This window comes from Scardinius erythrophthalmus (assembly GCF_964197995.2).
Source record: "Scardinius erythrophthalmus genome assembly, chromosome: 6".
Lineage (NCBI taxonomy): Eukaryota > Metazoa > Chordata > Actinopteri > Cypriniformes > Leuciscidae > Scardinius > Scardinius erythrophthalmus.
This window is the reverse complement of record NC_138226.1, coordinates 12,088,364-12,115,803: the sequence shown is the minus strand read 5'-3', so window position 1 is coordinate 12,115,803 and position 27,440 is coordinate 12,088,364. Positions and strand designations below refer to the sequence as shown.

The window sequence follows — 27,440 nt, the reverse complement described above, 5'->3', positions numbered from 1 at the left end:
CTCATTTGAAAGCTGACACCTGGCAGTTTATTGTAAATGTAGAATTAATTATTGTCATAATGAAAAAAATTGTTATAAATAGCTTTAAAGTTTTGTAAAGTTATTAGAAATGTATTTTTATAAAACATCTTCATGAAAATAAAATTGAAGTTGACACTGTAGCAATCTAGAAATGCACTGCAGCTAAAGCCACATGTCTGACCATATTATATTTAAAATATGAAGATGATAAGTCTAAAACTCTGTATTTAGTTACATTTTTTTCAAGATAGAAGCACCTAGAGCTAGCTAGCATGTTAGCTTAGCACACCATCAATACATGACAATTTATGAGATTAAAACCATGTTTGTGCTAATTTGACATCAGATAAAAAAATCAGACAGAAAATATACTATTTGATCATATTCTGCACAATGATGGTCTATATAGATTAGCATTACATTATAAATATAATCTATTATTATGAAAATACCTGGCATGGCTTGAAAAACACAGGTAACTCAAATATCATTGCAATCATGTTTATTGTCTTCAAAACATCTTTATCTGCATGTTATACAGCGCGATCTCTGTAGCTTTGTGTGTATCAGTGACGTCCTGGAATGTCACATGATTATGGCTCTTCTTCATGTTCCATATATGGGTTATTCTTGTGCATATAGCGCCCTCAGGCTATTGGTATGAATTGAAAACACAGTAAATGAGAGTGCCAAACGCTCATAAAGATTACATCGACGCATTTGGGTATAAATTCAATAAATATTATTCCTGTCAATAGAGATCTGATGTAAACCTATGAGAATCTATCAATATTTCTCCAAATCTGCACATTTTTGAGCTAAAAGCCCTGAGGGACGTTGTTTTGTGAATCGCTGTCATGACGACAGCACGGAGTTTTTTTTATGAATGAAACCGGCTGACGCGCATAATTCATATTAAAGGTATCGACTCATTTTTTCATTTCATAACTCCTGACAGAAATTAAGAAATAACTGTCGCTATAAGTTTCTCAGAATACAATAGTGGTCAAATACTGAAACTTGAGTCTTATATCTTTTTAATGATGTATAGTTTGTCAAGGTATAACATTAAATCTGATAGTAAATTTGAACTAAATAAAAAAAAAAACGCTTCAGTGCGCGGGCGCACTGGCAACGGTTAACAGGAACACCATATTTCCCTCTACTGCAGAACATACAGTCAGCCATATTTAAAAGTAGTAATGTATTGCACACGTACCCAGTGTTACTTGCTTAGAGGAGCCAGCACCAGGGTCAGATTGTACATCACCTGTAATCCCATCCATAACCGGCCGTCCCTTATTGCCTACTCAGAGCCAACTCCTCTGCCACAGTGTATTCTGGTTTTCTGAATTTAACTATTTATTTCTTTTTGCTGCAAACAAGTGTTTGTGATAAAATGTTCACAAAAATAATAAAAGGTTGTGGTAAATACTCACAACTTTGAATTATATTTTTAGATTTTGTCTTTATCTGCTGCCAAGAACATTTGGATTTGGGGTTGCATCTAAAAATCAATGAATATTAATCTTTCTTAGTACATGCACATTTTTATAAATATTATTAGCCATATTATAAAAATAGGCTATAGGCTATATTACACGTATAGGCTACACATACATGTATACATAATTTTACATAAATATAGAACGTATTTGTTTAACTTACACATTAACAATCAGCAATCTTTCTCCAACAGTCTTCTCTTGCTTTGGCAGCAGAGACCGTATTGTTTCGAGCTTGAAATACATATTTAAATTCATCGTAATTATGAATGACTATCTCTTGCTCCTCCGCAGAAAAATATATCGCTCTCGCTCTACCCGCGATTGGTTGTTCAGTGTCGACATCACTCTTTTATGTGCACGCGCGCGTGGAGTAATCATAACTTAAAGGAGCTGTATGTAAGAAATCTATTTCAATTAATCATAAAATGGCCCTGATGTGTCACTAGACATTAAGAAATCATGTTCATTTCAAATACTTATATCACTGACAACAGTAGTATGGCTAGGATATTGTCATTTAAAAAGTGGACTTGCAGCCCTCAACTGATGTTGATGTTGTCATCTTGTGTTTTGGCGTGACGCGCCGCCCTCCACCTATCAACCAATCACGAAGTCAGTAGTGTTTCGGGATCCGGGTTGCCAGCTTTGCTCTAACCTACTCTAGTCGGATAAAAATGTCTAACGTTACTAAATCAAAAAGACCTCGTTATAATTCAGAAATTCGTCGTGACAAAGTCCGAAATAAAACCAGAATTTGTATTGGAGATGCTTTTGAAAGATGGAGACGGCTGAAAACGGAGAAAAATTTGAACACAGACGCAACGTTGCTAATTTTCTCCAGGACAGGTAAGATTCATCTATGCTTGGCTAACTTGTACTTGATGTCAATGGACATTTCATATATTCATGACAGTCGAACAAAGTTATGCATGTTCGTGCAAAGTAACGTAACATTAGCTCACATGGACGTATCCTAACATTTGCAATGCATTAGGAGCCCGTTTCTCTGTCATTATGCTGAGACGCTGAGGAAAACAACATTAGCATGCCCATTATGGCAATTTGAAACGTAATTGAGACAGAAGCCTAACTTTACCTCAGAAAAAAAATATTCGTCATTCGTTCTTCTCGTACAGTATATCGTGGACTAAGTTACACATGCTGCAAGTTGACCTGTATGACCATTGCTAATGTAATTTAGTTAACTCTAACAATATTTTCTGATGGGACTGAAAACAACCCTGTGATAGCCATTGGTGATATTGAATTTGTCCCGCGTTATAATTGCTGTGGCAAATGTTTTGGTTATTTGTTAGCCTACTTATGACAAAAACTTTAGTAGGCCTACTTAACCCTTAATCGCTGTTTGGGGTCATTATGACCCCACTGGACTTTTCTTTCATTTTTTAAAAATGTTACCTTCATATCAGAGGCATGAAACTCTGGGACTTTTCCTAAATAACCTATCTAAACATGCACAAAAAAACTGGGCTTGATTTGGTTGTTCTAAAGGTGTGTAAAAAAAAATTTACCGTTTAAGCTGTTTGGGGTCAAAATGACCCCACATTGAAAATGAATGGGAAAATGAAAAAAATGACTTTTTTTTATTTTGTTTGTCAAAAAAATAAAATTAAATCCATTATAAATCTGAAAATTTATACATATAAACCAAGGTCTGGTCCTAGAGCATAAATAAAAAGTAGAACGAACTTTCTATCTCATACACACACACACACAGACACACACAAACACATAAACAAACACACAAATGTATGTGTTTGCAACAGAGAGCATTTTTACAGAAATTGGTAAATAAAATAAACAAAACTGGCATAAATCTAAAAAAATTTACATTTAAATCAAGGTCTGGTCCTAGCGCATAAACCCAAAGTGGAACGAACTTTCTATCTCATACACACACACACACAAACACACACAAACACACACAAACACACATGTATGTCACTGCAACAGAGAGCATTTTTATAGAAATTGGCAAATAAAATAAATAAAACTGGCATAAATCTAAAAAAAAAATTACATTTAAATCAAGGTCTGGTCCTAGAGCATAAACCCAAAGTGGAACAAACTTTCTATCTCATACACACACACACACACACACACACAAACACACACAAACACACACGTGTATGTCCCTGCAACAGAGTGCATTTTTATAGAAATTGGCAAATAAAATAAACAAAACTGGCATAAATCTAAAAAAAAATTACATTTAAATCAAGGTCTGGTCCTAGAGCATAAACCCAAAGTGGAACGAACTTTCTATCTCATACACACACACACACACAAACACACACATCTATGTCACTGCAACAGAGAGCATTTTTATAGAAATTGGCAAATAAAATCAACTAAACTGGCATAAATCTGAAAAATGTCACATATGCAACATGGAACAAGCTTGTTCACACACACACACACACACACACACACACACACACACACACACACACACACACACACACACACACACACACACACACCACAGTCATGTCATAGTGGTGACTTGTAATGGTTCTGCAAATGTATGTATAATAATTTGCAAAAGCAGATAATTCAAAATATATCAGAAAACAACAACAAATTCTAACTCTGACAAAAATACAGATTTTTTTATGTATTTCAAAATGTTTAAATAAATATTCACAAAATATATATATCAAAGTTGTGAGGAGAAGTTGAAGCATCACAAACAATAAAGTGAAAATGAATGAGTCTCTATGGCCCTCTATTGGATATATGTGGTCATTGCACTTTCTTTCTTTAATTATAATTTCTAAAATTTTTCCACAAACTAGCAGATGTCAGTATTCTATCTCTAACACATAGAGCAATGTCCAAAAACTATTTAGATTTAATTAAGATCATCATTTAAGTGATTTTTTCTTTAAAAAATCATTTTTCATGAGCCAATTTATGGCCTAGTTATGTAATTGTGCAGTAAATAGGTAAAAAACTTCAAAATTTCCACAAAAACACAGCATAAATGTATAGTTGAGAAGTAAATAAAAAAAATGATATATAGTTTTCCATATAAAAAATGTATATTTCCTTATGCAATTGCTCTTTAAAAGTTTGGGGTCAAAATGACCCCAAACAGCTTAAATGTTGTCCTTTTTTAACAGCGATTAAGGGTTAAATCGAGATTTTTTTTTTTTTCGTATTGAAAAATAAGTTGTTGTTTATATGTTTTTTTTCTTTGTTTTACTATTATCCTTTTTTCTCAGATTTGTTTCAATTGTAATTGTATTTATATGTTCAAAATAAAGAAATCAAATCAAATTAAATATCAAATCAAAAACGCTTATCTCTTCAGCTATTATGGCCCCAGCAATTAGTACATTTTTTAAATACATAGTTACTTATCAAAATATCTCTCATGAAGCATAAACATAATTAACAGAAAAAAAATTACTGTGTACGTCTCGTCGTCACTTGCCATCGGAAGCTCATTGAAGCAGCCTGCGTTTCTGCTGAATCCTGCAGCTTATCTGGCAACCTCGAGTCAGGGGGGAGGGGGAGGGGATACACCGCTCTACAGTATTTTTAAAGTGATTGCAGTACCAGTTTTGGCCACAATCCTACATACAGTTCCTTTAAGGATCAAAGCCTGAGTTGACAGAGAAAGTTGATGAGCTGCATCATGGTACCAATAAAGCCTGATTGCATCGGTTTGGTTTTGTCAACTCAAAACTAATCCTGTAACCCCGAGTTTGTTCAGCTACCTTCATGGTACAGGCCCCCGGTCTCTTGATTCCCTTCATGTATATAAACATTAACACAGCTCCCATCCTCCAGCTAAATCTGGTTCCTCTGTAGTTTTTTATACCCATGTACATTCATTGATAATCAAATCACGTGCTTCTTTTGTTTTAGAGGGAGTCTTGGAAAAGATGTCTGAGAGTTTAAAGTCTTGTCTGTTGTTGTTGTTGGGAGTATATCATGCACTAGCCCCTCTCTCAATCAAAGCTGTCCTGACACTCTATTGAAATGTCCTTCACTTGTCACAATCAGTTTTCCCACTCTGTCAAACGCTCACCGTTTCCACTTTTGAAACAGGTTTTAGACAGAGATTAATTTTAATCAAGTGATTTAGTGTGTCTCAAAGAGGTCGCAACTATATTTCAAACTGTACTGTACAAAAAACATCTCACTCTCACACAGATAAATATACAGGATATATTTTAAAGTAATGATCTGAAGGGATTCCATACCAGCACTCCAAACAACAGTTTCTAACTGACTTCTTGTTTTCCCTCAGGACTTTCGATTGACTTTCCAGCAGGGAAGATGTATTGGATCAGTTCTGCTAATGGGACTATCAACAGGTGCAATCTGGACGGCAGTGGCTTTGAGGTCATTGAAAGCATGAAGAGGGACTTAACTAAAGCTGCGGCTCTAGCAGTAATGGGTAAGTGATATAGCATCTAATTCATTCTTCATTAGTCAGGCTTAGGTCAAAGGTTAACCACCATTAGCCTTAAGAAAATGGCCGCTTACATGTTGATTTGATGGCATATGGCTGACATTTTATCTACATTTGTTTTTCTAATTAATGTTTGAGTTTGAGAATATTGAATGAAATTACTGGACTTTGTTGCTTTGGTAACAGCACACCATGAGGAGCACATTTATTAGAAAAAATGAGTGAAATTGAAAAGTGGTAAAAGAAAAAATTGTAAATTAGTCTCACATGGCATGCCCTCAGACCATCTAGTTGGTTAGCAGCTGGCTGCTATTTATCAGTTTTATCAGAAACAAAATTATGTTTAAAAGGCACCCGGTTGCAACAATAAGTTTTTCTGAAGAAAACCTGATTATTTGATTTTGTCAAAGTTTGCAAAGACTTTGTCATTGTAAATGTAATGACTTTGTCTTGTAAAGGTTCTGTTTTCTGTATAAGGCACATAGTAGCAATTGGACTAGATAAACTTGATAACTTGATTGGACTTGATAATAGATAATTGTACTAGATAAGAATGGTATATTCCCCTTATTCCATGTTTATTTTTCTGTACTTTATTTTATACATAAAAAAGTCAACTTACATTTTCAGTAATTTCTGTTCTGCTCACAGAGATTGCTGGCCCAGTATTTAAATGAGTCATGATTTACCATCCCTAAATGTCTGGGTAGAAGAACAAACTGTGGTTGGTAATGTTACATTCCCAGGTCAGGTGGTCTTTTTATGTCAAAAGTTGCAGTACTTGATCAGAATTAGTTATGATGATATATTAGACTATATTAGACTCAATTGTGACACTTTGAGTCTACAGCTACTTTGCTTCAGATTGGTAAAGACTGACAAAATAAAGGCATTTTGTCAAAAATAGATTTAACAATTTCCGTTTAGCCGTAGGAAACCCATCATAGAATGAGAATAAAGACCCTGAGGAGCATAAACATGCATCTTAGAAAGTGGAGAAGTTTGAATGATTTAGCTTTATATAAACCAAGCTAATAAATGCTGTCTTGGAAGATATCCATTTTTTTCAATGCAATTTTTAATCACACACTTTAAGCCTACTGTATGACTCAAATTACAACTATAAACATTGGCCAGAAGCTATAATTCTAGGGTTTATAAAGAAGTCAGTCATGCTGGCAGCATTGGAAGGGAAGAGAGTTGCATAACTTTCAAATGAAAGCAGTAAATACAGCAAAGCTTGTAATTGTGCGCTTTTACTTTATATTAGACCATTTCTCTTTCTCTTTGTCTAAATGTATTACACTCTCAATGTACAATGTCATCTGACATGTTTTCTCACATTACTCTCTGTCTGTCTTTGTGGGTGGAAACGTATGCCCGTTAATTATTCATTAGCATGTATTTATTTCCCTAAACCCCTGTTTTAACTGATTACACTGTCTGCATGCTGCAAAGGTATTAATCTTTGGAAAACCTCTATAGTCACGTTCTATTTTAGAGCAGCTATGATGAGCTGAAAAAACAAATGCAATTTGTAAGAAGTGGTGACACTCTTTTAATTAAACAAAGTTTGAGTCATTATTAAATTGGGAGCAGAATGCAGGCTGCCACAAAGACTAATGGGTTACTTTCAAAGAAGTAGCACTGTACAGCAAAACAGCAAAATGATGCTTTCAGTAGCCGCTATCTATCACAATTAATAGGCCTTTGTTCCATTGAGGAAATGCTTTCCATTACTTCTGCAAAAACCTATGAGTCTGTTTGGTGGACAGTTATGTTTCTCGTTTATAGTATGACAAACTGCCAGAGATGTGTTTTTGGTATGCATGTTTTTTTTTTTTGTGTGTGTGTGTGTGTGTGTGTGTGTGTGTGTGTGTGTGTGTGTGTGTGTGTGTTGCTTGTGTTTGTACTGAACATGCTTGCTATGCCCTTTCTTGGAAGACTACACTAGGATATGAGTCAAATAGTTCCTAGTCCAACAAATGAATACAGAAATGCAGTAGATGGTTGTTGATTTTAGTAGTAAGTTTTCTACTGCATCACATTTCTGATAAGATTTTCTTTAGGGTTAGGGTTAAAAAATGTTTTTTTTTAGTACGTGTGCATACACTATCATTAAAAAGTTTGGGGTCTGTATGATTTTTTTATGTTTTTTTTTAAAGTCTCTTATGCTTACAAGTTTGTGTTTTTTCTTGTGATGGCAAAGTTTTAAACTTTCAACCGCCATTACTCCAGTCACATGATCCTTCTGAAATCATTCTAACATGATTTGGTGCTCAAGAAACAATTCTCATTATCAGTGTTTAAAATAGTTGTGCTGCTTAATGTTTTATATATATATATATATATATATATATATATATATATATATATATATATATATATATATATATATATATATATATATATATATATATATATATATATATATATATATAATGCTTTGATGGATATAAAGTTCAAAAGAACAGGATTTATTTGAAATAGATTTTTTTTTTTTTTAACAATGCAAAAGTATTTATTTTGATCAATTTGATGCTTCTTTGCTGAATAGAAGTATTTATTACTATCAAAAAATAAATCTTACTGACCCAAAACTTATATACACAGTATATACAGTGGTATACAGTATTCACCACATACCACTGGTATTATGGATCAATTCTACAATTTTTCAAGCTGTATCACACCTCTATAAAGGAAAGACCATCTTAGAGCCTGAATGGCCAGGGGCCGATTACATATGCATGCAGATGGGCGGATGATCTCGCAGTCTCTTGAGTTGGTGTATAAGTGGAATTTCACTTAGAATTCCATGTTTCCCCTTTTCCATGCCAAATATGAACCAGTCAAACAATGGCATAAGATCATTTCCTTCTCTTAATGCCTTGCAGATGTACAGCATATGTACCTTACCATGCTTATGCAGTTGATTAAAAAGTATAAAATATAAAGTAATCACATCCTCAATGTGAATACAAAATGACACAATGCGAGGAGATGAAAGAGACTCAGTATGATTGATGTAATCTTTGTAATAAGTAAAGCAGACTGGGTTTCTGCACATATACTTGTATGATAAGACAGCTATCCCTTCCAAGCACACAAAACACTGCTTTTCTTTCAAATACCAGCAGTCTGTGTTTTTATAATGCATACGCCACATTGCCATGCAGGTTACCCACAGAGATCTAAAAGAATGGTATATATTAATATGCAGCATGAGAATGTCATCAGAGAACAAAGAGTCAGATTCAGCATAAAGAGGGAAAAATTTGGAATACATTACTTCCCCTTCAGCTTATATGCACAAGAAGTCAAAAATGTGTGTAACAGCCACATACATACTTCATATAAGATTGCAAAAGTCTTAGGCACATTAGTATTTTCACCCAAAAAAATGGCTTTAAGCCAGTTATTTATGTATTTTGCTCTAGTGTGTCAGTAGAAATATCGGTTCACATTTCCAAACATTCCTTTTTCCATTATTTGTATGCACAAGGAGTCTGACAACAGCTGGCATGCTCCACACAGAGATCTGATCTCACCATCACCATCAGACGCTTGAAGAAACCTGCCTGCAAAACTACAGTACTGTGTACAGTTTTAGGCACTTGTGTAAAAATGCTATAAAGTGAGGATCCTTCAAAAATAATGTCATAAAAATATTTAAAACAGTTAAACCGTTTAAAACAGCTTTTTACTTGGGTACACTTGCACATAGTTTTTCAGGTAGTTTTGCAGGCAGGTTTCTTCTCTTTTTTTGGCACAGATTATAGTTGTTTGCTTATTATTTGCTTATCTCCTCAAAATTACAGGTAGACTGTTCACAGTTTTGAACATGAATGAAACAAACTTTTCCATTAGGCTGTATGATTTCCGTGTGATGATGGGGGATACGATCTTCAGTCTCTGTCGGCTCTATCTCCCTCCTAGCAAACGCAACATAAATTAGGGCATTTGCCAAGGTTAACCTGTATAACATGCTATCAGTTGATGTCCCCGTAAATTTACTTTGGTCTTGCTGTAACGGAAATGGTTTACGATTTCAGCCACCCGGCACGGTAAAATCAACCACCCTGCAGTTTGTGTTGAGGGACAGGCCTTATCATTACAGAGAGCTGTGCAGGGAAATATACTCGGCAGAGACAGATGATCAGCAGATCGATACAAGCGGCGGCTGTTTGAAAGATGCGGCATCATTATGAAGCAAAAAAAAAAAATCCAATGGCCGCCTTGCATCAAAGTCACATCCGTTATTAGAGCGTGAAACAGTAATTGAAGAGCATGATGACTGAAGAAATGAAAGCAATTTTCCTGACAGGATTCAGTCTTGCCACCTCCTCCTGGTAGAATCTTTAATGGAATGTGACCACTCAGGCAAGTGCAAGCTGCTGTTTAGTGGGCTGTGTGTCACCTTAAGACCTGTGTTGTTCTGTGATCAAACAGTTTAAATGGACATTACACCCAGAAGCAATCATTGATGTCTCTCACCCTGGACAGGTAAAGATTAATATTGACTGCAGTGATGACCTATGCAAGCAATCTTGAATGTCAAATACGCCACTGGCTGCTCAGGGTAGGATGTCATTTATACACAGCTGACCTCACTACAAAAAGCAAATATCTGCTTGGAGACTCTCTGTGGCCTAAATTACACTATTATTTGTTTCTGGTTTATGGAGGAGACATGAATATCTTGTTGAAAAATATTTGTGCTTGTACTCATTGCATACATATGAAAGAGTTTAGTCATGCAGTAGGCAACTGCTCTGTTCTAAAACTAAGTGAGCTGCCTGCAGAGACAGCATTTTAGGGCGAAATTTATAGATGTTCGTATTCCTTGCTGTATGAATGATTTTTCAATATATATATATATATATATATATATATACACTCACCTAAAGGATTATTAGGAACACCTGTTCAATTTCTCATTAATGCAATTATCTAATCAACCAATCACATGGCACTTGCTTCAATGCATTTAGGGGTGTGGTCCTGGTGTGGTCCTGGTCAAGACAATCTCCTGAACTCCAAACTGAATGTCAGAATGGGAAAGAAAGGTGATTTAAGCAATTTTGAGCGTGGCATGGTTGTTGGTGCCAGACGGGCCGGTCTGAGTATTTCACAATCTGCTCAGTTACTGGGATTTTCACGCACAACCATTTCTAGGGTTTACAAAGAATGGTGTGAAAAGGGAAAAACATCCAGTATGCGGCAGTCCTGTGGGCGAAAATGCCTTGTTGATGCTAGAGGTCAGAGGAGAATGGGCCGACTGATTCAAGCTGATAGAAGAGCAACTTTGACTGAAATAACCACTCGTTACAACCGAGGTATGCAGCAAAGCATTTGTGAAGCCACAACACGCACAACCTTGAGGCGGATGGGCTACAACAGCAGAAGACCCCACCGGGTACCACTCATCTCCACTACAAATAGGAAAAAAATAGGCTACAATTTGCACGAGCTCACCGAAATTGGACAGTTGAAGACTGGAAAAATGTTGCCTGGTCTGATGAGTCTCGATTTCTGTTGAGACATTCAGATGGTAGAGTCAGAATTTGGCGTAAACAGAATGAGAACATGGATCCATCATGCCTTGTTACCACTGTGCAGGCTGCTGGTGGTGGTGTAATGGTGTGGGGGATGTTTTCTTGGCACACTTTAGGCCCCTTAGTGCCAACTGGGCATCGTTTAAATGCCACGGCCTACCTGAGCATTGTTTCTGACCATGTCCATCCCTTTATGACCACCATGTACCCATCCTCTAATGGCTACTTCCAGCAGGATAATGCACCATGTCACAAAGCTCGAATCATTTCAAATTGGTTTCTTGAACATGACAATGAGTTCACTGTACTAAAATGGCCCCCACAGTCACCAGATCTCAACCCAATAGAGCATCTTTGGGATGTGGTGGAACTGGAGCTTCGTGCCCTAGATGTGCATCCCACAAATCTCCATCAACTGCAAGATGCTATCCTATCAATATGGGCCAACATTTCTAAAGAATGCTTTCAGCACCTTGTTGAATCAATGCCACGTAGAATTAAGGCAGTTCTGAAGGCGAAAGGGGGTCAAACACAGTATTAGTATGGTGTTCCTAATAATCCTTTAGGTGAGTGTATGTATATATATATATATATATATATATATATATATATATATAAACAAAAACTATAAACAAACATTTATTTGAAATATAATTAAACATTATAAATGTCTGTCAGTTTTGACCAATTTAACGCTTCCTTGATGAATAAAAGTATTATTTTCTTTAATAATCTTACAACCCAAAACTTATTTTTTAATGTAACACTTGTTTTGTTTTAATATCCCTATATTAAAATTCACAATGGTTCCATTAAAACAGTATAGTTGCGTCAATTATTGTTACTGTTGTAAAATCGCAAAAATTAGTTGGAAAAAGCTTTGATAATCTGAACCAAAGTCACTTGACGGTCTCTTGATGGGAACTGTGATTAACCTGATTTTGTTGATTATTTTTTCAGCCTTTTCATTCAGTGTCATTCGGTTAATTCAATCCTTTTTTACAAATACAAAAATGTTTGATTTTACGGTTGCACAGCAACGACTGTCTCCTGCTCTCCTGTATTCCTGCAGCAGACAGATATGGTCTAGGCTCGGAGCCAAGGACAATCTCTGAGGCCCTTTGTGGCACACTCAGCCTTACAGAGCGGAAACAACACGAGGGGCTTGTGAGCTGCAGCGCCACTGTGAGAATAGATGCACTCTGATGGCTTTGTGAATGAAGAGCCCTTGTCTTCAGCCAGGGCACGTAGCCAGGCTGCCCTGAGCTCTGCCTCATTGACTCACACTGGGAAGGGAACATGCATAATGCTCAAGTCTTATCTCTTTACTTTTCTCGCTCGCTCTATCTCTCTCTCTCCAACCACCTCCCTCGCCCACCCGTACACTGTAGCATAGCATAGTTTTGGCACCAAATAAACCACCGGATTATATGCGTGTGGAATAAAAAGGACAAACAAATGATAATGGCATGTGCCTCCATTGGCAGTCAGACCTACTGGTTCTGTGACTTTGGGAAATAAATAATTCATCTGTTTTTCCAGGTGGCAGGCTGTGGTGGGCCGATGACGATCTGGCTCAGCTGGGGACGGTCGCCAAACGGGATGGACGTAACCCGGTGGTGCTGCGCAATAAGACCAGTGGAGTGGTACACATGAAGGTCTACGACAGAGATGGTCAGAAAGGTGTGCCGTGATACAGTCATTGTTGCCTCAAAAATCCTTTGACAAGTGACTGTCTTTGAAATGACTAACTGAAGGGATTTTGCATTTCTTTCCAGTGTTGACGTGCTTTGCATATATTGTCGCTTTTAGCCTGTAGGCTTTAGTTGAGTCACAAACACGTACCATGATTTAGCTACTTGATAGTACATCCCCATTCTACAGAGCATTTGTTTGGATTTTGGATCTTTGTAGTTTAATGTGTTTTTTAAAAAACAACCACTCTTTTCCTGGGAGAGAAAAATTGCTCATTTTAAATGCATATATCTGTGAATTAAGTCTATGTTTAGGGCTACACAAGCAGTGATTAGCCTCAAAATGAACAGACATAGACTACAAGCCACAGAACACTTTGTATTGAACTTCATGGGGTCTTTAAGTAGCATATAAAAACAAATGTACTGAAATAAACATGACCATACATTTTGAGCATTATACTATCTTGTTTAATTTATTTGTAAATTGCTAGCTCTAAATAAGTCAACTGTTTTCTGTTTTCTATGAGATATTTTTCCTAAGCAGAGATATATTCAGATATTGGTTTTCCATTTTGTGAGTTATTCTGCAAATAATTCACACTAATGGCAGATCCATTAACGGCATTGCTGTGGATCCCACTAAACTGTCGACTTGAATAAGAAATGACCATTAAACGGGCTCAAATGTAAATCTATCCAGCCACCAAATTTCTCCGGCAGCAATTAGCCTCTCTATTCATAATGCGGAGCTGTCTTATTACTGTCGTAGATGTGCAAGCTGAGCTTTCCCTGAAAGCTTGTGCCAATACACAGTGGTGCAGTTTCCCTCCCCTTCAATTTCAGTTATATAATTAAGACGAGAGTAAGACTTCCGGGAAGAGTGTGAAGTCATCTTGACTTGATGGCAACACTTACACCTTTCATAAATTGAGGAGAGATATCCCAAATTACGACCAGACCAATGTGACCGAACTTGTTAATATATTGCGTTCATATAAAAGCGTAAATGACTTGCCTCAGAAACAGAGAATTTTTGGAAATTTTGTGGAAGGGATAATGGATTGCACAAAGTAGATCTCTGAATGCCCGAAAAGGGTGGCAATAGAGGGCCTAATCTCCCCTGAGGGCCCCCATGATTTCTAACCCCTCATTTCCTCAAGTTAAAAAACATTTTAAAAAACATTATTTTGGAGCTTGAACAATGAATTGAACAAGTTAACATATTAACTTTGATATGAGGGTTTCATTCAGCTTTTTAATGATATTAAACATTATCATTATATTATTTTGACAGCCCTAGTTTTTAACAGTATGACATGGGTTTTGTATAATAACAATCTCTGTGAAATTGCTTTTGGAATGATATCAGAACAGCAGTTTATATGTCAATTGGCTTTCAAATGAAAATGTTTCTCTTCAGGTTTACTGTATAGTTTTTTAAAAGAAATTAAGAGAAAGAGAGAGAGAGAGAGAGAGAGAGAGAGAGAGAGAGAGAGAGAGAGAGAGAGGGAACGTGAGAGTCATCCAGTCACTTCAGGAGGAGGAGAGCTACTTTGATTTAGCAAGGATGCATTAAATTGACTAAAAGTGACAATAAATACATTTATAATGTTACAAAATATTTATTTTGTACTTTCTATTCAGTTGAAAACAGTTATTGAGCTTCAAATTAGCATATTAGGATGGTTTCTGAAGGATCATGTGACACTGGAGTAATAGCTGCTTAAAATTCAGCTTTTAGCATCACAGGAATAAAATATATTGAAATAGAAAAGTTTTTTTCTTTTTATTTTATATAATAATATTTCACAATATTGTGATCAAATAAATGCAGTCATGGTGAGCATAAGTCATATGCTCTTACCAACCCCAAACTTATGAACAGTAATGTACACATTAGCAATAATAATAAGTATAAAATAATTAACTATGGGAACAAAGTAAAACACAAGAAGTAAACACTGGGAGCAATGTAAACAGAAAAACACTTCGAAATAACAGTCCAGATATCAAAACCAAAAAAACTCAAAACTAGTGGACATGTATCATATCTTAATACAGAATAGATATTTTCCTCCTGATACATTTTTAATAATTTGCTTTGGCTTAAGTATAATGACAGTATTTAAAATCGTCATACAATGTCAAAAGATTGTTTGTATGAGCAATGGGAGATTAATGGTGTTCAGGAAATGTATAAAAAAGTCGTCTTCTTTTTTCAGTTTCATCTGACTGTTCAAGTAGATCGGAATACAAACTTCACCTGTACGTTTCTGTGTTTAAGAAATATAAAAAAAAATTCAATACGGTTTGGAATAGTTCTCTTGCAATAATGTAGAAGTGTCAGAGAAGGAGAAGACCAACAACTACAGTCAGCAGTTGTCTCCTCTCTCCACAAATAGTTTTCAAGACTTATTTTCAAGACAATTTCATCACCATGTTGTCTCCTCTCATTGTGGTCTCTCAGGTAGGAATGCCTGTCAGTTAAATAATGGTGGTTGCTCTCAGCTCTGTCTGCCCACATCTGAAAACACACGTACATGTGCCTGCACCATTGGCTACAACCTGCGCAGTGACCGTCTCTCCTGTGAAGGTAGGCTGCAGTCGTGACACGTGTCCTTGTGTTTAGAAGGGATGTCATGAATGTTTTCTTCACTTTTAACAAGTAACATGTAGTTTTTTCAGTTAGTTACTTGTTTTATTGTGTGGAAGGCGTCTAAAGAAAACTGTGTGACGTTCATTTGACCTCAATCTAACATCTCTCGCTTGCTGTTGTCTATCACAGGCTTGAGTTCTTTTCTGATGTACTCTTTTCATGAGGGGATACGTGGAATCGCTTTGGATCCCAGTGACCACGCAGAGACACTGATGCCCATCAGCGGCACCTTGTTTGCTGTTGGCGTGGACTTTCATGCAGGTACTTTCATGCAGTCCTGCTATCTTCTATTCTGTTCACTAGAGCCACTCTCTGAATCTTCTGTGTGTGCACAACAAAGATAAGGCATGTATTGCCTTCTCTGTATTACTTTTTTAAAATGTTGTTTGCTGTCAGATCTACAGTTTTTGTATTAGCTACACAGTTTTATACCAGATCAGAAGGGACTCTACAAGACTCCATATCACATGTTGAAGAGATAAACCATTTAGATTGGTTAAACAAGTTGATGCAAACAACAGTAACTCAGATAAATATTCCCTTTTGTGTCTCATATGCTGTTGCTAGAACCATAAGGGACAGAAAGCAGTATAGTAGATAATCTAGCAAATGAAAGTAGTGCTGAGATCACAAAGTTGATGGTGTTGAGGGGTTGTTGTCATACTATGCATTATTCATTCTCTGAATGAGGTTAATTTGACAGTGGTCTGATGCAAGATTATTCAGCCCGTTTTGGTGGATCATTTTGTGGTGACAAGTGGCATAAATGAAGTGAGCGTCAAGGGGGCAGTCCACATGTGATGGCACCAAATTATCATTCTAACAGTCAATAATATGAGACATTTCCATAAACATGCAAACACGTATGCATGCATCAGCACAGACTACCTACTGTAATCATTCAAATGTGACCTGACCTTTCCTTCTCCCATAAACAAACAACCAACAAACACTGTGCTGAAAATACAGTCCATATAGCATTCCATTCAGATTAGAGCTGGTGCAAAGGATAAGTACGCTATACAGACGACGTGAGGTTACTGTTATTTATTTGTTTGTAAGATATGATGCATTTATTTGTATTGTTATTATTCATATTTATTTTATTTTAATAAATATGTTATACATTTTGTCATTTTATTTATTTATTTAAATTATGTAAAGTAAAATAGCACTACTGCTACTACTGTACTGCTACTAGTAATAATAATAGTTAGGTCTGTCAATCAATTAAAACATGTATATCAACATACCTTTTAAAAAATTTTATCTTATTATTATGTTTATGATTATCTTATTATTAAATTATGAATACTGTTCATTATTAATAATAATATTACGTTATTATTATAAATTCATTACATCATCATTCTACATAGTAATAAACTATTGTTATTATTTGTATTAATTGTCTTATTATTATTATTATTATTATTATTAATAATAATTCAAAACTATCATTGTATGTAATAATACTAATTATTATTATTATTATCATTATTATTATTTTATATACTACTAGTAGTAGTATGGTGCTGTTGTCAATAAATAATTTTTGCAAGAAAATCATTACCTTCGAGTAAAGCGTACTTCATCCTTTCTATCTGCTCTAAACTGAATATATGTTTATATGTATTCAAACAATTATTCAGTCACCTTAATTCACCTTAAGTCATTAGATGGACAGGTCTTTTTTTTACACGCGGTGTGGGTTGAGAAACATGGCAGAATTGCTGACCTCAGCACCAGGGCAATAGAGGCAGATGGTCAGAGAGTTTCTATGCAAATACTCTCGCCTACCACCAGAATCAGCGCATCTCAGGTGAAGAAAACCCCAGTCCGACTCAGCCTATGACAGCTGATTACACATGCATACCATTTGCATGTTATTAAGAGGCAGCTTGTTGGAGCATAAAACAGATGAGGGCCTTCCAGCTGGCTGTTGTCACATGTAAGAAATCCGTTAGCTGTGTAAATTCAGTAATAACAGTAGGGTGCAAGTAAATAACTACTCTTGCCGCATTCGGTTGTAGGGCAAAAATACCATTTACATTTAGAGCGTGCTTCTGTCAAAACAATCTTTTAGTCATTGCTAATCATGTTTGATTTGTTTGCTACACAATTTTTGTTTGTCACTTTGAATGTCCCCTTACAAAAAGCTTGTTGGCAACTGTAATTATTGTTACTGTTAAAAGGCATTAGAAATTATTATGGGATCTCTTACAAACCTTATAAGACGTTTCCACAATATATCTGTCCTGTGCTTACTTGTTTTATTTATTTAAAGCTTCTGAGATGCATTCTCAGACACTATTTATGTTACCAGCTTTGCTCTTAATGTGAATAAAAATGTCCTCCTTCATACAGGCAATGATACAATTTACTGGACAGACATGGGTTTAAACCGGATCTCCAGAGCCAAGAGGGATCAGACATGGAGGGAAGACATTATCACCACTGGCATCAACAGAGTGGAGGGCATCGCAGTCGATTGGATTGCTGGTTAGACACAAACATCATTATAAAAATGGAATGCTGCCATTTTTCTATCACTATCTGTCTGTGTATAGTTTTTCAATAAATGGTATTGCTCAGCACACCATGTCAGCACTTCTCAAGATAAAATCTTTGCATTTTACCATTCAAAAGTTTAGGTTTAGTACAATTGTTTATATTTTTTTGGAAAACATTATTTTAACAAATTCTTATGCTCACCAAAGCTGCATTTATTTGATATAATATAATAACATACAATACAATTCAAATACAATAAAAACAGTAATCTTGTGAAGTATTATTATTTTGTATTTTTTTTAACCAGGTAACCTTTACTGGACAGACCATGGCCTCAACCTCATTGAAATTGCTCGTCTAAATGGTCTCTACCGGTCAGTTGTAATATCAGATGGGCTGGATCAGCCAAGAGCCATTGCAGTGCATCCACAGAGAGGGTACGTCACATGCCTTTGAAACAATGCATCAGATTCAGCCATGTCTTCTGTTCAGTAATATAAATCTTTAGAAAGACTTTGCAAATTACTGAGTAAATTTTAGGGAACTATACAAGTGCATTAGACCATATAATACAATGAGCTCTTGAGAAATGAAAATGCAGGGGATTTTTGACATTTGAAGGTCAAATACATATTGTGATCTGCCCAAGACTGTTTTGCTGACAAATTGGCTTTAAAATGTCTTGGCCATCTCTAATGAACCAAATCAAGAATTTAAACCGGGCAGAAATGCATCTCCATTTAGTCACAGACCCATTTTGTAGTCCATTATGGTATTCTTTCAGTAATTAGAATCAAAATCTATGGTCTCCATGCTAGTTTTTTTTTTTATTCTGTTTGCCTTGATTTTGTTCTTCACACCCTACGATCAGAATCACACACTGAGAAGACAAGTTTTAGACATATGAGCGTGTTAACCCATCTACCAAATATCTGCTGACAGCAGACAGCATCAGGAGTGGGATCCTCTAAATCCCAGACATCCAAAAAAAGAGCCTCCCATTCAAGCCTAAGGCTATAAAAGCTGTCTTTTCCTTTCCCAGTTGAGTCAAACTTTGAATGACATTTCCTTGGTGGTGTAACAACAGTTATACACTTTAAAGGAGTAGTTCACCCAAAAATGAAAATTCTGACATCTTTTACTCACCATATGTCGTTCCAAACCTATACAGCTTACTTTCTGTCAGCACAAATGTAGGAATTCTGTGCTGGTTGTTCTTTTACTTTTTCCTTGTATCCTTTAGATAAAAGTGTCTGCTAAATGATTAAATGTAAATGTAATTTTATAGTGAATAGGGAAGCTTTCAAGATTCAGAGGGGATGCAAACAGTATCATAAAAGTATAATACTCAATGTTAACGGCTACAACCAAATCATTGAGAACCATACCAGACAGATTTGTGAAGTTTTAAGAATTAAATCAAACAGGTCACTGAACCGATTCAATTCAAAAGAATGATTTGTTCACAATGATTCATACTTCTCTAATGAATCTAAAGCCAAGTTGTTGTAAGGCTGATGTCAATATATATTTAGTAATATACAATTGTTTCTCTCAAAACATTATCATAAGGTTTCTGAAGACTTGCATTAAAGTGATTTATTGACAAGATTCAGTTCAAAATAATGACCACTTGGACCACTTTATGATACTTTTGCATCCTTTTTTAAGCTTGGAGTCTTCAGATTTTGGTAGGAAAATCGTATGTGTTTGGAATGACATTAAAGGGATAGTTCACCAAAAGATGAAAAGTTGCTGTTAATTTACTCAAACTTAGGCCATCCAAGCTGTTAGTGGCTTTTTTCTTCTTCAGCAGAACAGTAAACAAGATTTTTAGCTAAAACGGTGGTCCTCTGTGATTCATATAATAGAAGTCAATGGGTGCTATTACTGTGAGATAAAAAAAAAACACATGCAGACAAAACAAAATTAATACCTGCGGCTCATGATGATACATTAAGGTCTTAAGAAGCGAATCAATCGGTTTATGCCAGAAACTGAACATTATTTACAACATTGGCAAACGGTCCTGAGCACGTTGAACGCGTTCACAACAGTCTGCAGTGTGAGCTTCCTGTCGCATAATGACGTATGTGTGGGAATGACATCACACTTTGTTTGTTTACTACAGAGAGGGAGGGCGCGTGTTCACCAACAGTAGGAACGTCTAAAGCTGTTTAAAAGTACCGCTCATCACAATGTCTGATGATTTCGATGTAACACTAGACAACGTGGAATTTTTTGCACAACCATACTTGTTTGAACCAGAATACTCTGATCAAGAACTGCGAGAGATCGAGAAAGCAGAGGCAGGGGAACGTCATCAAGCCTCGGGGAGACAGAGGTCTCTAGTAGAGAGCCTCTGTTGTCACGAATGGAACATTGCAATGCCACAACTCGAAGAAATCGTTGAGGCAGCTGCCTGACTGAAGATCCCAGCTTTTCTCCATGAGCCGCAGCTTTTTGTACATAGTCTTTAGCTTGCCATGTGTAAACTGCAGGCGACACTTTGTCTAGTGTTACATTGAGATAATTTAAATCATCAGCCATCGTGATGACTGGTACTTTTAAGCAGCTTTATCCATTCGTACTGCTGGTGAAAACACGCCCTCCCTCAAACAAACAGCGTCAGCTCACATATGAGGTCACTCCCTCGCATACGTCATTATGCGACAGAAAGCTCACGCTCAGGGCCGTTTGCCAAGGCTGTGGATTAGAGGTAAAAATGTTGTAAATAATGTTCATTTTCTTTATAGGCCGATCGTTACACTTCTTAAGACCTTAATGTATCGTCAAGAGGTGCAGGTATTTTGTTTTGTCTGCATATGTTTTTGTTTTTTATCTCAAAGTGATGGCAACCATTGACTTACATTATATGAGTCACAGAGGAACACAGTTTCTTCTAAAAAATCTTTTTTACTGTTTTACTCAAGAAAAAAAAAGTCACCTATATCTTGGATGGTCTGAGAGTGAGTAAATTATCACCAAATTTTAAGTTTTGAGTGAACTATCCCTTTAAAGTGAATAAATGATGACAGAATTTTCATTTTTGGCTGAACTGTTCCTTTAAAGGGATAGTTTACTTTGAAATTGAATGTTGGTATGCTTTAGCTTACCTCAAGGGCATCCAAGATGTAGGTGTCTTTGTTTCCGCAGTAGTTTCAATTTTGATGTTTTTAGGTCAAACCGTTCTTGACTGTCAGTCATATAATGCAGGTCTATGGTCATCACCACCTCAAAGAGCATGCACAGAGAAGTCCAAATTAAACAATTCCCCAACGTAAGTACACAATGATGGCCTAAGACACGAAACGAGCTGTTTGTGTGAGAAAACGAACAGTATTTATATCGTTTTTACCTCTTACACGCGTGAGAAATCACTTCCGGCTCTTTCTGGCGCTTGCGCAGACTAAGCCAGAACGCGCGCACACGTCACACAGCAGGAAGCGCGCGCGCCCTCAGATCACTTGGACGTGGTTGTGTACAAGAGGTATAAACGATAAAATACTGTTCGTTTTCTCAAACAAACCGCTCGTTTCGTGTCTTAGACCATCAATATGTACTTATGATGGGGAATTGTTTAATTTGGACTTCTCTGTGCATGCTCTTTGAGGTGATGACCATATACCTGCATTATATGACTGACAGACAAGAACGGTTTGACCTAAAAATATCAAAATTGAAACTACTGCGGAAACAAAGACACCAACATCTTGGATGCCCTTGAGGTAAGCTAAAACATACCAAAATTGAATTTCAAAGTGAACTATCCCTTTAAGGTCTTTAATTGTTAAAATGGTCATCTGGATCAGATTTTTCCAATTAACAGTTACTTATTCTGGACCGAGTGGGGGAAAAATCCTTGCATTGGTCGTGCACGACTGGACGGTTCTGACCAAGTGACCCTGGTCAGTTCTGGCATTGCCTGGCCGAATGGAATCACCATTGACTACGAGGTAGGGTGACATGATTCTACTTCCTGATGCTCTGCTCACTCTCTCTTCTTCTGATGCTGATAAAATAGAGCTGCTCAAAGGGAGAGGTGCTCATTTTCAAATTGCTTTCTAGGAAAATAGATTATACTGGAGCGACGCCCGGACCGACAAGATAGAAAGGATCAACCTTGAAACCGGGGAGGGCCGAGAGATTGTACTGTCAGCCTCCAATGTGGACCTGTTCTCCGTGGCTGTGTTCGGGGCTTACATCTACTGGTCTGACAGGTAATTTATTATTTTACTAAGTGCTACACTCTCCAAAGTGGCCCACGGAGCCAGCTGCTCCAGTCTCAACGGATTAACCCCTTCCGAGCAAGGTTATTATGAGGCCTGCCGTATGTTTATGTCATCTCCCAGGCAGCCTCCGTTGGCCTTATGTAAATAGGATGTACCGCAATTCATCGCCAAGGTGACGTTTTCTCGGCTTTGCCGCTAAAGCAGCTTTTCTGTGTGTTTTAATGAGTCTTGCTGCTTTTAATTAGAAAACTGCCACCATTACGCCAATGTCAGACTCTCTCTCTGTGCCGTCTATTGCAGAGCCCACGCCAACGGATCAATCCGCCGCGGATTCAAGAGCGATGCCAACGACGCCGTGACGATGAGAAGTGGTCTTGGCGTCAACCTGAAGGACGTAAAAGTGTTTAACAGAGGCCGGGAGAAAGGTTGAGGTTTCAACTTAATGAGTTTATTTTATTATGCCACATATGTTTTCTTGAAACAGAACAAGATTTATTCTGATTATCGCAGTGTGCATCCAGTGATGTTTGTCTGTGCTTTTGCATGCAGGCACCAACCCGTGTGCAAGGAGCAATGGAGGTTGTCAACAGCTGTGTTTTCACTTGGGCAGTGGAAGAAGGACCTGCTCCTGTGCTCATGGGTACTTAGCCGAAGATGGCTTTGCTTGCCAAAGATATGAGGGCTATCTTCTATACTCTGAAAGGACCATCTTGAAGAGCATCCACCTATCTGACGAGAGTGATCTTAACTCCCCTCTCCAACCTTTTGAGAACCCAGATTACTTCAAGAACGTCATCGCCCTGGCGTTCGATTATCGGCAACAGAGCTCACACCACAACCGCATATTCTTCAGCGACATCCATTTTGGGAATATTCAGATGATCAACGATGACTGGTCAGGAAGACAAGTCATAGTAGACAGTAAGTCTAGTTGGTTTTATTGTACATGCTTTCTTGCAGAAATGGTTATGAAGGGGTGTTTGGAAAGTCCTGCTAATTGCTTCTTGGTTTGGGTTTTGTGCTAGCCTTTTGATGATCATGAAAGATGTTGCTTCCACAGATTTGGGCATTTGTTTATGGTCCTTTCGTCGTCCTTATGCAGACTCATTGCAGTGGCCCACATGTTGTTTAATGTTCTGCCACTAGAACCATTCCAGCCTCTTAGCAGCCATTTGTGAAAGGCCATTTGTTGGAAAGCGTAAGTGGCACAGCCTGTGATGTACAGCAAGGCCTCCATGCATCCAACATCTAGTAAAAGTGTTGTAATAGCTACCTCCATTTTTCCACAACTAAGTGGGACCAATTTAACTGTCAAAAAAGATGTTTAAAACACTGCATCTTTTTCCATGATGGATTCTTGATGGATTAAAATCGCTTGTCTCATTTCCACCGTCCTCAAACTGTAACAGAAATATGAATGGAAGCGGGGTGATATTTTTCAAGATCCTGCCTGTCACCGCTGTTGGAAAGTTCAGAATATGGTTATTGATTTCCTTATGTACGCTATATACGGCAGACATTTCAGCCGCGATCGATATCCACGTCTGATGGTGGCCCACACTGAAAACCTAATATGCCTAATGACTGTGTATTATCCATTTACAATGTAATGAGACAATCTTGGCAGGTTTTTTTTTTTTTTTTTTTTTTACAACAAAAACCTCATGTACTACTTATTATAGCTTGTTCACTTCGTAATTTCTTATTCAGAACGCATGCAAACATAACTAAGTTCAAATGGCAAATAAGAAGAATGTTGCAATAACGTAAATGTACACCAGAAGTTCTTGAATGAAATTCTTCATGATTGATAGCAGAAATTCAAGGGATGTTTTAAAGAAATAATTCACCCAAAAATTTAATTTGTCATAATTTACTTTTATGGTATGCTTCTTCTTTTTTAAAGCTTATAATCTTCAGTCCTCAGAAAGAAAGTCATATAGCTTTAGAACAAAACAATTTGAGTAAATTATTTATTTTTTTCTTATGTTTTCCCCTTTGTTTTGTTTTTTTTTGTTTTTTGTTTTTTGTTTTTTTTTGCATGAACTATCTAAATGCAGTTTTTTTGTCCTATGTAAACATAGAAAAATAAAGTCCTGAATGCCTTTTTGGTATTTAGTATCCCAGCTCATTTCACTTTGCTGAAGTTAATGGGATGCAGATATACTTAGAAAGCCTCTGTGCTGCATGATTAGTGCTTCTATCCACTTACAGTACTCTCTGAATTCTCTTTTAACTAACCTCATTGCTCCTTGGGTATTAGACCTTTTCATATTTCATTTTTACTTAATTTGCCATCTCTATCCTCTTGGGGATAATAAAAGAGGTTTTCTTCTGATTCTCTCTTGCCTTTGTTTAGCGTATATGACAAAATATAATTTACAGCAAATAGAATCGCTGCTTCTTTTTTTTCTTTTTTTTGGGAATTTCAGTATTACAGCTAAAACTAAATTGCTGTTGAATACTACTTTTTTAAATTAGTTAAATCTAAAATGCATTATTAATATCTAAAATTAACTAATTAAATTAAAACAATGGCATGCACATTTTTCAAGTGATTACTTTAGCATAAAATGCACATTATATTAATACTGATTTGATTGAGATGTAAGGTCCATAATTAAAAAAAAATGTCAAGACCTAATGTACAGATTAGATATTTTGATGAATATGTAGCGCATTGAGATGTTTTTGAACGAGACGTGCATTTAACCATTCACCTGAACTTTTCATACCGCTACCACACTGTAACATTCACAGAGATATCCTCCACCTCTATCCATTTTGAGCGTAAGTACCGCAGCCAGAGAGAGTGAGAGAGTGATGTTGACTACAGGTTGAAATGAGCCTGCTCTTTTGACGGCGTTTCCACACTTGAGTTCACTCACTTTTCCAGAGATGAAAGCCAATCCCAGCCACCTAGACTACATGCACACTCAGAAACACATACAAACACTCATGCATACTCTGCGTTCTGTCACCGGGAGAGGGTGAGGACGTTAATAATCTGTATTTCCCTAATTAAGTCATACATCCCCTGTTAATTACTCCCTAGCCTCTCTAACAGTTTCTGCAAAGGCAAGCTGTCAGGCACTTTTTATTGTGAATGATTAATTAGTGATGGATTTCTGCAGACTGTTAATAAAGTAGTATCTAAGATTTTTCAAAGTGTGGCATTTTTAGCTACAGCCTCTGCAAAGTTAAACACAATTGCTATTTAACTGATGAAGTTTAGACTTGACAGCAGACAAAACCTTACAGTTTTATAGTGCTTAGTGAGATGTCACTTTGATTTATTATGGTTTTCTGAACTCATTCACTCACTGTGTGATTTCAGTATCAAAAAGAAAACCAACAATGCGTGTGTGTGTGTGTGTGTGTGTGTGTGTGTGTGTGTGAACACCATTGCAATGTTTTTTTTTTATTTTTCATTCAAAAATATAACATTCATTCATTACCATGGTTTATATCAAACAGTACGATGGTATAATCATAATAGTAAAATTATTGTAAAAAAAATCTTATACTGAGCTATGAATATTAAAAAAAGTTGAAAGTATTAGCACAAATGAACACACAATTTTTGAAAAATTGAACATCAAAGAGAACATACTATTACATCACCTTTCCATGTGACTGGTTTCAGTATGTCATTAGCCAATGGGAAAGAAGCATGGTCAAACTGTAGTTTGTTTTCCTCTCCAGATGTGGGTTCGGTTGAGGGCTTGGCTTATCACAGAGCATGGGACACAATTTACTGGACTAGCTCCACCACCTCAAGCATCAGCAGATACACAGTCGACCAGAGCCGACAAGGAGCCTTCACCAGGCAAGCTGTTGTCACCATGTCTGAGGATGACCATCCCCATGTCTTGGCCCTGGATGAATGTCAAAAGTAAGTTGGCCTCACTTGGGTATTTGATATTGTCGGTCTGTAAAGAATACTGTCTAATTACAAAAATGACTATGACACGGCTTCAATGTTCAATGACAATACTTTCATACTGAAATTTAATATAATTTCAGATGAGAGTTTGTTGTCATGTGCATTGAAATGGTTATTTGCTCTTAAAAACACCCCAAATGCACCATCACTGGTCATGTGACATGCGAGAACCAATGAAGTTTGGTGTGCAAATGGTGCTGTTTTTCTACTCTGGCAGAGGGAAAGATTCCATTCACTATAGTCTAAACAAAATGGATACATTCACTCGCTTGACAGACGAACCTTTGTCGACACGTAATGTGAAACAAAATAGATTTTTATGTCAGGAGGAAGCATATTGACTTTTAAAATTGAGAGCAAATTGATTCATCACACACAGGAAAACTGACATATATGGAATGTCAATCAGTCAAGAAGGAAAACATTTTAATTAGTTTGACCTCTTCCGATGAGCCAAGCACCGTGCAAAATTTGTTGTGGATGGAACATTTTTATTCCTTACCGAGCAAAGTATCAACTCTCCAGACATAATGGATCGTATATGCTCTTAAATATCCCATCTAAAAGAATCATTTGAGACTGATGAACAGCATTGATATTCAGAAAGATGTGCCGACCCTGAGTTCACTGACTACATTAAACCCTCAACCTTGGAGAGAATATGCTTACTTGGTTATCTGGCACTTTTTCAAATGGACTACGGACTGCTGTTAATTAGAATCTAACCTGAAATGATTAATTGGCATAGAATGTCAGCATGTATCACTAATTTTCAATTAGTCCATGGAATTAGACTGTGAAAGGAATTTTTTAAGAGGAAATGTCAAATAGGCCCTGAGGCCTTTCTGTCCACGACAATTT

The 27,440-nt window shown here is 36.7% G+C and overlaps 1 protein-coding gene across 1 annotated transcript in view; it reads left to right on the top strand.

Annotated features, from left to right (window-relative positions):
• lrp1bb (low density lipoprotein receptor-related protein 1Bb) overlaps window positions 1–27,440 on the top strand; it is a gene marked incomplete at its 3' end in the record, with an annotated part of 323,276 nt that overhangs the window by 231,042 nt on the left and 64,794 nt on the right. Inside the window, exons 32-42 of the mRNA XM_081367857.1 lie at window positions 5,812–5,961; window positions 13,077–13,217; window positions 15,699–15,824; window positions 16,017–16,148; window positions 18,255–18,389; window positions 18,709–18,838; window positions 22,231–22,357; window positions 22,470–22,621; window positions 22,934–23,058; window positions 23,183–23,554; window positions 26,339–26,528. Of these exons, the coding sequence (XP_081223983.1) occupies window positions 5,812–5,961; window positions 13,077–13,217; window positions 15,699–15,824; window positions 16,017–16,148; window positions 18,255–18,389; window positions 18,709–18,838; window positions 22,231–22,357; window positions 22,470–22,621; window positions 22,934–23,058; window positions 23,183–23,554; window positions 26,339–26,528 (1,780 nt within the window). The remainder of the gene's footprint in view (window positions 1–5,811; window positions 5,962–13,076; window positions 13,218–15,698; window positions 15,825–16,016; window positions 16,149–18,254; window positions 18,390–18,708; window positions 18,839–22,230; window positions 22,358–22,469; window positions 22,622–22,933; window positions 23,059–23,182; window positions 23,555–26,338; window positions 26,529–27,440) is intronic.